General features: G+C 33.9%; 1 protein-coding gene across 2 annotated transcripts; it reads right to left on the bottom strand.

The window, feature by feature from the left end:
• Positions 1–5,875: 5,875 nt before the first annotated feature.
• Positions 5,876–12,445, bottom strand: LOC147383685 (transcription factor HY5-like). Of its 2 annotated transcripts, none has more exons than XM_086428789.1 (4): positions 12,213–12,445; positions 11,868–12,052; positions 6,300–6,456; positions 5,876–6,163 (listed from the first exon to the last, which is right to left on the bottom strand). In XM_086428789.1, the coding sequence occupies exons 1-4, from the start codon at positions 12,291–12,293 to the stop codon at positions 6,092–6,094; spliced, it is 495 nt and encodes a 164-aa protein (XP_086284915.1). In that variant the 5' UTR covers positions 12,294–12,445; the 3' UTR covers positions 5,876–6,091. The 2 variants fall into 2 exon arrangements, with proteins under 2 accessions (XP_086284915.1, XP_086284916.1); XM_086428790.1 differs by having other exon boundaries at positions 11,868–12,042; positions 12,209–12,433.
• Positions 12,446–13,869: the final 1,424 nt, after the last annotated feature.

Raw genomic sequence — 13,869 nt, 5'->3', positions numbered from 1 at the left:
CTTGTAGATTTAAAATCAATGAGTGATAAAATCTAGGTTTATAATTTCCCCCAAACAATCCACTTGATTTAATTCTCCTTCCCTCTATGATAAATTAATCCACTATGGTTGTCATCCAAGAACACTAAATTCTCTACAAGCCTCTTCCGATGGTCATGTAAAAATACCCTTCTAGACTAATTCCCTATATGCCTATGAGAATCAAATCAAGAAGAATTCATTAAGAATAAGTTCTCATAAGGAATGCACATGCAACCTGAGTATATTCCTATCTCAAATTAGCATATGCTAATCTATCTAGGTCATGAACATAAAATAACTCTGCCGATATTATTAAGGTTCACCAAATCAATTCAATCAATGATCAGTTAATCAAATCGCATTAAACATTGGATAGAATAAACAATCACATGTGGGATCATAGAAAAAAGAAAGAAAACTAATCAAATATCATGAATGGGTTCCATTATAATCCTAGAATAGAAATTAGTTCTTCATTAAAAAGAAAATAAAATCACAAAAGTATTTAGCCATTCTTAGATTACAAAATTAATAGAAGAATTAAAGTTAAAGAAGATAAAACTCAAGAGCCGATCTCCAATTCCCGTCCTCCTTTTCAATCTTCTGCCTTAAAGAAAAATCCCAAAACTTCTCTCCTCAAATAAGGGTTAAACTTTCTTATTTATAGATATGGAGTCATTAGGGTTTAAGAGTCCCAAAATCCGTCTTTAATTCGGTCATCACAAATTAACGTGTAAAGCTGGAAACGTAAGCAGGCCATGGCCTCCCAATATATCATGCCGCGGCTTGTATTTCTATATTTCTGTTATGCTTTCTTGAATTCCCGCCGCGGCCTCGTTTTCTATCAAGCTGCGGCTTGAAGACTTTTTAGCTTGTATGCTTAGCTTCCTTCTTCCGAGAGTGAACCAATTTGGAGTCAGAATTTCTCCTAAACGTATGCAATCATCTCAATGTTCCATATTGTTCCTAATCTGTAAAATAAGCATAAAAATCAAATAAAAATATATAAACAAATAAAAAGTATAAAACTAACTAAACTTAAATAAAAACAACTAAAAGACTCTAAAATTAACAAAATATTATATTTAAAAGTGGTTAATTCGTAAGTATAAATCCTACTCATCACCTATTATTTTTGTCAAAATAAGAATTTCACACATAATTTATTTGAGTCATGAAAACCTGAGTATCCCATATAAAACACTCAATTGACTCTTCTAACATAAAAAATTTAAGAACCGTAGATATGTATATCTCAGGATACAAATTTTTATAAGGAAGTGCAATTTTGTATCCCGAGGCATACATATTCATGATTCCCAAACTTATCAAGTCAAGAGAGTAGATTGAGTGTGCCACGTAGGGTACTCAAATTATCAAAGTTCAATTTATTTAACAGTTTTGTTAACTAGATGCATGAACACATATTTTGAGAGTATTTGTGGTAGGATATATATATATATATATTTTAAAGAGTTGTTCAGGTAGTGATTTTGTTATTTTGAAGGTGCATATTAACGTGTGGTACATGTTAACAGTACGCTTTATGTAGAACTGGAATCAATAGTATCTATCTTTCCCAATTGGAATTTAAGTAAGCGTATATTACTACTGCCTTGTTGATAGATTTCATACGACACGACACGAATTTAGGTGATTAGCTAACTTTGTTGGGATCTTTGGAAAATAGTAAAAGCTAATCCAATCATTTAATTTCCATATATGGTATACGAAAAGTGAAAGAGAGATCCCAGCTGGAAATTTGCTTGTGTAACAACGACCAAATTATTGCTACTTATGGTCTTAATTACGCTAGCGAATCGAGAGGTAAAGCATCATCCAACACGTGTACTTGAAGTAGTGAGGGGCCCACAGACAGACAGCCAACTGTACGCATTGAAAATCAAACGTCACTTCTTTCTTTCTTTTGTATAAATTCCACATCGTTAGGACGACCTAAGTAAGTGCTTGACCCCACTCTCATCAACTCTCATCCTCACGATCTCTATGTTATACTCACTCACTCACTCACGTGTAAACGTATTGTACGGTAACATGCATCGCTATCCACATACATCCATTATTAATATTTATTTAAGAATACTTATTGTGTTAATTAAGTGATAGTTATCATCTGGGATCTGCCGAATATTCTTGAGGAGCCTCATTAGTCACTAACCACAATTTTGTTGTATACGTTGATAAAAGTGAGCCAGACATTCATTCATGCAAATGAAGCAACAACAACATTAGTGGCCAATTTTCCTTTGCTTTTTTATTTTGGCAGAAAATTCTTTATTCCGAAATGATTTTCCAATTTTTATAGAACACCCCAAGTAAATGGGTAAATAAAATACTTTTTTTTTAATATGAATATTGATTTTCTGACTCTCTCCCCCCACCCCTCTGATGTGGCATGTGTTATAATCATAGATTCTTTTCTTGGGGATCTACAATCACATATAATTATGAGGAAACACATATAATTGTGTATTCAGATGAAAAACCTATGATACTAACTCATGCCACTTCACAGAGGGCTTCAAAAAATGACTGACTTTTCTTATATATCATGAATTGTACGCCCTACAAGCCTACTTCTAGGACTGCTATAGAAAAGTTCTATGAGAACGTTTTAATAAGAGTCATTTGCCCAACCAACCTAAAATCGAATTACTATTTGCATTTTCTCTCCCAACTAAAGTAGAGAAAATTATTTCAAAACTTTTTTTTTTTATTTGTATAACTTGGTTACATATTGGTTCTCTAGAATTTTTTATTCTTAAATAATTGAAATATCCTTTTGTAAAATGTTTGGCGAAAAAGAGTTTGCTCTCTCTCTCTCGACCTTCATTTTCATTTCTTTCTTCCTCCTTAGACCATCCTAAACCATTGGATTTCATCTATTTTTCATTCCATTTTCAATCATGTATCCCACACTTTCAATAGCTGCAATGGAACAACATAAATCCAACTTCCTCTGAGTTCTAGTAGAAAATGAATCTTATAATTATCTCTAGAAATAATTTTATGGTGTAAGATGTTTGCGTCCACCACAAATGTATATTATAATCACATATTCTTATAATATTTTATGATTGAGTAGTATTTCCATTGGTCATTTGTGTTTTCAATATGAAAAAGAACTCATATTACAAGTATATATGAATTATATTGTTAGTCATATTTACAGCAAAGCAGAATTAATTTCCTACTCTAAATATTAATTTTTCTTGGCCATTAATGATTTCTAGACAGAAAAAGAAATTATTAAGCCCCAAAGAAAGATGAGACGTGATGATAGGACAATTTCCATTTTTTGAAATTGATGAAGATAAAAGATATTGAGGATTGTTGTCAAACAGATTTTGAAATCTCAACGGCATCATCTATATGTCCTTGAATGAGGGGTCGCCTCATTTCATATCTTTAATCAACTTTCCATAAGCTTCCATTAATTCTTTATGGTCACAAGTGGGACAACTAATTGACAAGAAAGAACAATTATCACTTGAGATAATGGGATTAGACTTCACTTTAAGTCCTCATTAGATCCTAATTTTTAACATTCCTCCGAATGAGCCCCGACAAATTTCATCGCCTTGGAAGTCCAAAAATGGCAAATCATGTTCCCACAGACTATCATACTAAGAGAATCATACTTCATTTTGATTGGAATCTGGATGAAGAAAGGGCCCATTCAAGATGCTTTATAAGTGTATCCCACTTACTTAATAGGTCCATTAACATTAGTGGTAACATAAGCACATGGAGACTTCAAAAAAGTTGCTCAAAACCATAACTAAATTCTCAAAAATATCTTCATTTAGTTTAACTTTTTCATCTCGTCAAGCAACAGAGGTCTTAATTAGTAGAAATTTGTGATCACATGTCTCCTTTAGGGTTCGTTATTTCGATGAGGTTAACTGATGTAACAAAGTTAAAAAGATGAATTTAACTTTTGATTCATATAAAAAAGGTCAAAAAAGAAAGTGGGGACCTAAATTATAATGATAATTGACTTTAATAGGAAGGAACACAACATAAAAGATGTGTTTAAAGACGTTTAACCCATCAATTATCAAACTTTTGTCTGGTTGAAATTCTTCTTCTCAGAATCATTACATCTCACCTTTTGCTTGCTTGCCTGCTTGTAGTGGGAAATGATATTCAACTTTCATCACAATTTACATCATTGACTTACCATTAATAGACTCCATTGGAGCTCTTATTCTTCTGAGCCGATAATTCCAACACAGCGGTGTGGAGCTCTGATTGGGACTTTGCTTGGTGTGGAGCTCCGATTGGGACTTTGCTTTGTAGATGTTAATTAAAAGCCAAGGTGACTAATCAAATAGATTTGGAAAAAAAAAAAATTCCAACCCTTTAGGTAAAGTAGAAATTTTTAAGCTTAATCCTCTATTGTAATTGCTTCCATGATATCAATTTTTTTTTTCCTTTCACCAACCTTATGATGCATTTTTCAGATTCAAACAAATACCCTTGTTGCAGTCTTTAATTAATGTTTCTAAATTCTCTAAATGGATCGTTCAACTAATCTGCATGAGTTTTCACACCCACAATTTTGGCTTAAAATAGAATTTTTATCACAAATCTTCAATATGAGTTTTATGGACGGGAAATGCCATCCTTTAAAAGTTAAAATGAGAATTATCAGAATATGTGAGTAACTGAACTGGGGATCTATCATTGAATAGGCTCCACCCTTATTTTAGATTTTTTAGTTGTAGTTGTTGTCAATTATCAACTTGATTGAATGGTTTAAATTAACTTTAAATCATCCACTCCAGTCTTACTTCTTTGCAAAGCAATAAAAGGGTGGTCCAGAAGAAAGACTACAAGTTAAATTAAATGAACACAAACATCCATGTGTGTTGATATTTTAAGCGTGGTAGATTATAAAGTGTGTCACACATAATGCTTGCATGTGTCCCACGTCATGAGACTATACTCATATAAACATTATTCTTTTTTCCAATAATAATTTTAAGGCCACAGACTCAAGGTCCGTCCACTCATTGATCACCATTTAAAATGAGGTGAAGTTGTGGAGGGATGGCTGATATCATCAACAATTCAAAATTTCATATATGATTGATTGAAGATGTATGTGGGCCTAACATTACTGAACCCACAATTGATCTGTGCAGATTGGTATTGGTGTAGCGAGTAGTCCTTCCCATCTTTAATTACTAGTAACCTCAAGGCCCACAAACTTGTAAAACAAAAGAAACCAGCTCATTGGAGGGATTTCAAAGTGTAATATGATCAAGAGGTGAATTTTGGAAAGAAAAAAAAAAAAATTTTATCGCATAGCTCAATGATTTCAACACAATGAGCTTCAATATTCACTTTGGGAAATCATTTGTAATCCAAGCAAGCCTCATCTCAATAAGCATGTTCACTGTGAAGCCAGCCAACTAATACATCAAATGAGGTACTAAGATCCTTATGCGCAACACTGCTTCTAGCAGGCCCAGAGAATACTAATAAAAGCAGCATGAAGAAAAAAAAAAGACAACGTTTCTATCTCAAATGCTTCATTGTTTCCATGCTTAAATAGCTCTATGAAACAAGGAACTGAGTGAGGATTCTGAAACTGTTTCAATTATTTAATCAAGGATCGTCGTGAGTGGTCTAGAAAGAATCAACAATTGCGACGAATATTAATGGAAGATGGAGAGTGCATATTCATGTTAAGTAAGACCTCACGAGGACCATGTTTGAAACGAAAAACCAACTGAACTCAAATTAGAGACTAATTAATACTAAGAACAGAGCCGACCGTAGACGATACTTAGCCAATTCACAAAACCTAGTTAACAATCAGAAATTGTTAAAATAAACAAATTAAGATAAGAACTAAAATTAAACAAATAGAGTTTATGGCACAGAGCCATCTCAGTATCAGCCATAAAAGAGGGTATTTACTAGTCAAACAAATCTTACGATTTACTACCAGTCCTGTAGGAAGGCTGTCTACTGTAAATATTTTTCTAAATGGGTCCCAGTGAAAAACCGATCCATAATACATATGGTTTCTTACTGGTCAGCTCTTGCCAGACTGATCATGTTTTGGCTCCATAGCTTCATCAACTTTAGGCCTTGTGTTCATAAGAACCTGTAAACCAAAGTTTTAAAATTAGAAATTAGTAGTAGGGTATGAAAGGCAATACAGCAAAACCTTATATCAAGGGAATGAAAGGCAATGTGATGAAAATTTCAATACAAAAGGGTATTGTTCAAGGAGAACTCACCTTACGGAGCATGGTGTTTTCATTGATTAGAGTTGAAATCTTCTCTTCTAATTTGGAATTCTTGTCCTGCAACTCTTTGGCTTTTGATTCCATATCACTGACATAGACCTTCTTTCTTTCTCGGGCTTGTTGGGCAGAGACCCTGTTCCTTAGCAACCTTTTTTTTTTACATGTAAACTTCAATCAACAGATGCAAATTAAATAAATAATAAATTAATGTAATCTTCTCAAAGACATTGGAGACCTATTTTGGAATTTGTACAGGAATATTAAACTTTGGAATGTAAAATTGTGAATAACCATAATTTGTCATCATCAATTTTAGAGATTTGTTTTTTTTTTTTTTTTTAATTTCTTTACTTGAACTTATTTCGTATTTATTTGATTTAATATATTTAATTCTTGACCTATTTGAAAATGCATGGTTGTGAGGTTTACATCTCTAAGCTTTGCTTTCAGCAACACCTCATATCATGCCTCAATGTTTATGAATATTTTTTTTGATTAGTATAATATATTGCAACGATGAAAACAAAATACAAGGAGGCTGAGGAAGCCTCACAAAGCAAAAGAAAGAAAAGAACTAAACAACATCACTGGTTACATAACAAAGGCCATCTAAAAACAAAATCAGCAAAAGAATTTCCCGCAAACTCAATGTTTTGCTTAGACCAAAGGTATAATAATCTCAAGATTTCCAAGAACCCTGCCTGTGAGCTTCTAATCTTGTCATTGAACACCCTGTTATTTCTCTCGTTCCAAATCCCCCAAGCAATAGCCGATGGGAGCATAGCCCACATGTAACGTTTTTTGGTGTGAAAGACATTACTGGTCCACTCATCCAACAACGAGGAAAACTTACGAGGAAGGACCCAATTAATACCAAATAAACTAAGGAACTTTGACCATATATTAAAGGAAAATATTTAAATAAATCCCTTAAAGATCTAGTTTTCCCTCCAAGAGTTCCATTCAGCAGAATTCCTTAACGATTCAAGATTACTAATAATAAAGTTCTCTAATTATCATCATCATTGACATATCATCCAAATATCATGTTGGTTACATGAGTCTTCTTTCTCCATTTGACTTATCTTAAGCCATATACTCAGCCAAGGAATGTGCTTTCATATTTTTCTCACGACCACACCATCCAAGTCATTTCAGCTTTCTTCCGACCCTTCAGAACTTTCGAGTTGCACCAAACAACTCCTCACCGGCATTGTTATTATTTTTTTTTTTTTTATAAGTGTAAATTTATTAAAAAAAGAAGGAAGATACAAAGCAAGTAAGGGAAGTTGAGGAGACCAACCCCAAAGAAGCAAGCACTAACAAATACACAACGAGTCCTATCTAAAAACGAAATCCTCAAAAAACACGCCTTTGAAGTTAGGCCATTGATAAGGTCCCAATAATATCATTTTGGGACCGTAATTTCACCGAGATTACCATCATATAAATACTAGTTCCCTTAGAATAATAATAAATTTTATTAAATCCCAAATTAATGTGACTAACAATAGTTTGTTACTAATTTCAGGTGAAAAGGGCACATTCGGAAACCAACAAAAGAAATAACAATTATGGTTACAATACGCGGGCCGAAAGGAAGTTTCTAGAAAAATATCGATCGATTTGGGCGCCACGTCACCGCGCCGCGGCTAGCCAAGACCGCACCGCGGTCATTTCGAGGAATTTGTCCTCGAGATTTTTACAGAAGCTTCTAGAAGCTTCGGTGGTTCTAACTGATTGGGTCATTTGAATCGAATTATCCGCTAAATCACCCCGATTACCCGAATAAGAACATTATAAATTTGAGGGTTGATTTCAAAGAAGGGGTCCCCTCTTGGGTCCCTCTCCTTGCTCTCTTCTTCTCCAATTTTTTATTGTTCCTCTCTTTAATTTTCTATAATTTTCTATTGAGAGATCTCTTGAGTGTAGTGAGAACATCAAGAGTGCTCAATTCTTTATCTTTGTAATTTGTTGGAGAGCTATAAATAAGGATTTTAGATTGATCATCATCTTCTTCACCCATGTTCTTCATTCTGTTATTAATTTCTGCAATATGAATCTTGCGATGATCGGCTAGACTCTCCGTAGAGAGGTCAAGAATGCCGGAGCAATTTCATCCTACTTATGTTGTTTTAAATTCTTTCTTTCTACTTTATGTGTTAATTCTGAAATTCCTCTTAGAACAAGACTAGCAAGCTTATACATTCAAATCAAGCTTAGATGATTGTTACTTAGATAAGCTCAAGAACAATCATGCTATGTGAAGAATTGAAGTATAAGTCAGTTACACTTGTTTGAGGTTGGAATTCTCATGAATACTCTTTGGTTACCATCAATGTTTAACTCGATTTATCTTCCGATCCACGAGCAATGACTTGCTACGTGGATCGAGTTATAATTAGAACAAATCAGCATTTTGGATGAATTGCAAAGGTTGAATTGACCTCTCCACACCCTCTTTCCTCAATCTCTATTTGTAGTTTCAATTTCATTTACAAATTAGTTGTTAATTGCTTCTCTATTTTAAACAAATCAATTTTGTTTTTTAAGAAAAATCTGTTTTCCAATTCTGTTTTGGCATTTTTATCCGAATGAATCCTTGAATCCTCATTGTCCCTGTGGAACGAATTCGACTTACCCAAAGTCCATTTCTTAATCTTAATCTCTGCATCTCTATTGCAAGCTTTACAACCGATCAGCCATAATTTGCACCAACAAAACATGAGACTTATAATGTTAAGAATGAGCTCTTGAGTTGTTGTTTCCGAGCCTTCGAAGATTCACCTTCTCCTCTCATGTTTTAGAAGGGTTATTGAGGGAGATTATGCTTGGGATTTTGGATTTCGAAGAGCATTCAACGATTGGGAGATGGAGGAAGTTGGTAGGTTAATTGTTGACACTTCTTCTATTGCTTCTTGAATGGAGAGACTGTATGAGAGAGTATGGACAGCAAACAAAGAAGGGAGATTTTTGGTAAAGTCTTTCTATAACTCCTTATGTAGAGGCGAAGGATCTTCTTTTCCCAATGTTGCTATTTAGGGTCCGAAAATGCCACAGAAGGAAGCAATTTTTTGCTTAGACCGCAGCACTAAGCAGAATTCAGACAATGGATTTGTTAATGATGAGAGGTACGTGGGGGTGAATTATTGTTTGTTGTGCTTGAAAGATGGGGAATCTTTGGATCATCTTCTTCTTCATTGTAGATTCATGTTTGAGATTTGGGCTCATTTCTTTAGTTTGTTTGAAGAGTTGACTTGTGTGCTTAGAACAGTTAAGGCACAATGTGAAAAAAACCCAAATTTGACGGACCAAGAGGTCGAATTGGCATCGAATTTTTCATTGTTAAAATTTTTTTTTTCGACAAGCTAAAACTGTCAAATTAATGAAGGATGAGAGAAATTCGACAGTTCTAAGCCATCAAATTTGGGAACATCAAGAATTTCGATGGTCCTAGACTATCAAAATTCAGTTTCTAAAATTCGTGGGCCTTGGGCCGTCAAATTTTTATGTCGAATTTTCCAATTTTCACGTAGTGAGGATCTATTCGCGTCTTGGGATTCTATCAGCTTTTCTTTCGTCAATGCAAGGAGGATATTGTGGAGCATCAACCCTTTTGCTATTTGTTGGGGGGTTTGGAAAGAGCGAAATATTTGTGCCTTTGATGGTAGAAGTAAGGAGTGTGAAGACACAATTTTGGTTATCTTGGGTGTCTTATATTATTTTGTTGTAAAGTCTTCAAGAATTTTAGGAGGGTTTTCTTTGAGGATTTTATTGTTAATTGGGATAGGGTGTGTTGTATTGCAAATGAGTAGTCTCCTCTTGTAATGGTTCGCTTATTGGTCACCTCGGTCGATCTTGTTTTATTAAGGAATCTCTTGCGTATAAAATTAAAATAAAAATAACCCCCAAGTAATAGCAAAGGATTTAGAATAGAGAGATAACACATTGAGCGAATGCCCTTTTACCCTATCTTCCTTTTGAATCTCTCAACCACTGGATCACAAATGGATTTAGAATAGTAACATGCACCTAAGGAGTTACCGAGATATGAATAAAGGAATTGGTGAACTTCACATCCTAAACAGAAAATAAGCTCGTGAATGTTATCCACCTACCCTTGTCATGAAGGCTTAGTGTTTGGAAAACTAATCTTCAAGCTTGAAATTACCTCTAAGAATCTTAGGGGAAAATCAAACATCTAAATTGTAATGATCAATTGAGCATAATCAAGTTATATCATCTATGTACCACAAGTGGAAAATAACTGTCGCATTTTTCCTACTTCTATAAGGCATAAAGAATCCCATTAAAGAGCCATTAAATAAAATAAAGAAGTACGTAGAAATACGAACCCAAATCCATTCATTTGACTTCAAGCCAAAATCCATCCAACTTAAGATATAGTCAAAATAATTCCAACTAAAAAAGTCATATGCCCATTCCTTATCTCCCTCGCAAAAAGAATCCCTTTGAGGAGCCTCAAATATTTTAAGGGAGAAGCCTTAAATCTTTACATATTGGCACATCGCCAATGACTATCCAAGAAAAGAAATCTACCTCAAAAGGAACTTTGATGGATCAAATAAATTTTGTAACGAAAGTAAAGTCCCTTGGATCTCTTGATTTCATTGAAGTAAAAGTAAATGAGCAAAGTAGGAACGTGACCCATATTTTTTTTTTTAATATTCAATTAGTAAGATTAAAATCAAGAAACTAATTTAAATCTTTAGGAATCAAAAAGAAAATCTTATGTAAATTGTAAGACCCATACCAAGATCATAAGATTATTACTTACAAGAATCCATACCTAAGAGCTCTTGATTTCATTAAAGTAAAAGTAAATGAGCGAGTGGCAAGTGCCAACTAGCATAGTTGGTAAAGTCTTTGGGTGAGGATATCAGAGACCTGGGTTTAATTCCCGCCAACACCGAGTAACTAAGCTCATAAAAAATTAGACTTACAAATAAATAAATAAAAAAGAGTGAAGCAAGAATGTGCCCTATATTTTTTAAATCTAACCTAAATTGTATGACTCGTACCAAGATCATAAGATTTTTACCTAAAAAATCCAGACCTAGGATTCAAATCACTTGATTCAAGAATTGACTTGAAGACAATGCTCCTTAATTAATGAGAATATTTCTTAATTAAATAAAAATATTATGATCTCATTTTCTATGGGTGAAAGATTATGATATTCTTGCCATAAAAATTAGTCCGGATGCAAGAAAGAAACATTTAATAAAAAAAAATAATAATAATAATAATAATAGATGGGCCAACCACATTATAGAAGATGTGGAAATCTGAATTTTATTGAGAATTCTTGGATGATGATTACAATTGGCCATTGGATTTATATATAGATTAAAACATCCACCAATATGAAAAGACAATCAATTATTTCAATATTCTAATATACCTAATTTATACTAATTGAACCAAATTGATGCAAATCTAAAATCTTCAAGATATGTGATGAGATACACCATAGCGCTTGTTTTATTGTACAACAAAATCAAGAGAATTATTATAGAATTTCAAAATTATTGTTACCTCTTGAGGCGTCTGTACTCCCTATCGGCAGGATTACGTCCTCTCCTACGCTTAGGAGCCACTCCGCCACTGCTATTGCTCTGCTGCTGAACCTCCTCGTTCCCCCCCTTCTTCGAATCACTCGGTCCAGCTTCCACGTCAGGTACCGTGAACAGATCTTCATCACTAGTCTCCTCTGAATCAAACTAACAAAAAAATATCAATCATTCGTCCTTCCCTCTTTCCTTCCTTCCTTCCTTCCCCAATAACAATATATATTATAATAACCTCCCCTACTCCTACAATACAACAAGACAACATAAAAAAACCCTAACCCTAAGAGAGAGAGTGAAACCACCAACCTACTTTACCCTTGTCCCGAGTTGGAGGAAAGGAGTTCCTCCATGAGGAGTTGTGATCGTGGCTTGAAGTAGGATTACCCTCCATTTCAGGGTGGAACAGTGGGCAGTGGAGACTGAACTGAAGGACAAGTGTGGCAATTTTGGTCCCTTATTATCAATGGAAAATAAATGACACAAAGTGGCCGAACTCATCTTTCCTCTCTCTTTCTAAAGTATCAAGTGCTGTGTGAGAGGAGATTTGGTCTGAGAGAGAACACGTTGATGCATGGAGAACCGCCACTTTTCGAATTTTTGACAACGAATAATTTATTATATACAGGACAATTCTTTCTAATCTTCAACTAACGGTTCAGATGTGAAGTTTTCCCTAAGGATTTTCGCCATTCAGATCTGTAGACAACTTGTATGAATCCTAGTTGTCAACATCGTTCGAGGATGGCTTGCTACTAAGTCCATTACTGAAATAAATTATTATTAATTTCTATTTTAGGTATCTTTGGGAAGGGAGCGAGGGGATATTGGATCTACTTGCCTTTTTGGATTCCACAATTAGTGTAAAGCCCCTTTAATTTTTACGAATAAAACTAAAGTCCCTTGACTTTGCATAATCTCATGGAAAGCAAAACTCTTTAGGTGAAGATTGACTATATATTTTTTCTTCATCAAAGATTGACTATTTGTCACATTACAAACAAATGCATCTAAATTGTTTATTACCACTATACTAGTGTAGAGAGTAAAATTGATAATTAATCAGGACCCTACACGTGTCCTGATCAAGACGACGAACTTGGGGTTAGAAGAGTGGTCATCAAAGGAAGGTAGTACCCATATTAGGTCAATAATCCAACCTTACTTGGTAGGAGGGTAGGAAAAAGATAGATGTTTACCCTAGTAGCAAGGCAAAGCAAACTCATGAATATGAATAGATCTCAATTTGCGCATAAATTTTTGAATTATAAGGAGAATCTCAAAAATTCAAGGGCTAAGGGGAATAATTCTAATTCAATTGTATATCCCTTTGATCATGGGAACTCCCATGACTAAATCTTGGATTAATAGGAATAAAAGAGGGAACTATTTCTTGGGAAAATCCTACATGAGGGAGGGAGGATAGAGAGTGGGAGGATCTTTTTTGTCACTCCTCCTAATTGAGTTATAATCTAATTAATCTCTTCTTTTGCAATTCTAATTTGATTGTCGGAGGATTATTGACAAGTACTACACCAATGCTATCACGAAGGAGCAAGTAACATTTTAAAGGAGTCACATAGTCCAATAGCTGAAAGTAAGTTCAAAATTACCTCTACAACTAGCATCATCCAATTTCATACATTGTGAACTAATAATAAAATAAAGCATTTTGTAACTATCTAAGTAAATTAGATATATCTATATAATAAAATATAATTATAGGGCCCATTTTTGTAGGAAACAAACTTTCATCTATTTAGAATAAACATCCTATCCAATATATAGGATTTTGGACCTAATTTATTTCCTTTCCTCTTAACTACTAACTTTATTATATTTTCTCTCTTACTCCTTTAATTTATTTTATTGTTTTTTTATCTATTACTTTTTAATGTCAATTTTTTTAATAATAACCCCTAATTTTATTTTATTTTTCTACTTTTACCCACTTAACCCTAAAGAAGATG

The sequence above is a fragment of the Akebia trifoliata genome, chromosome 16 (assembly GCF_017979445.1).
Source record: "Akebia trifoliata isolate Shusen 1 chromosome 16, ASM1797944v1, whole genome shotgun sequence".
NCBI lineage: Eukaryota > Viridiplantae > Streptophyta > Magnoliopsida > Ranunculales > Lardizabalaceae > Akebia > Akebia trifoliata.
Note: the sequence above shows the minus strand (reverse complement) of the source record. Positions and strands in the feature narration are given on the sequence as shown.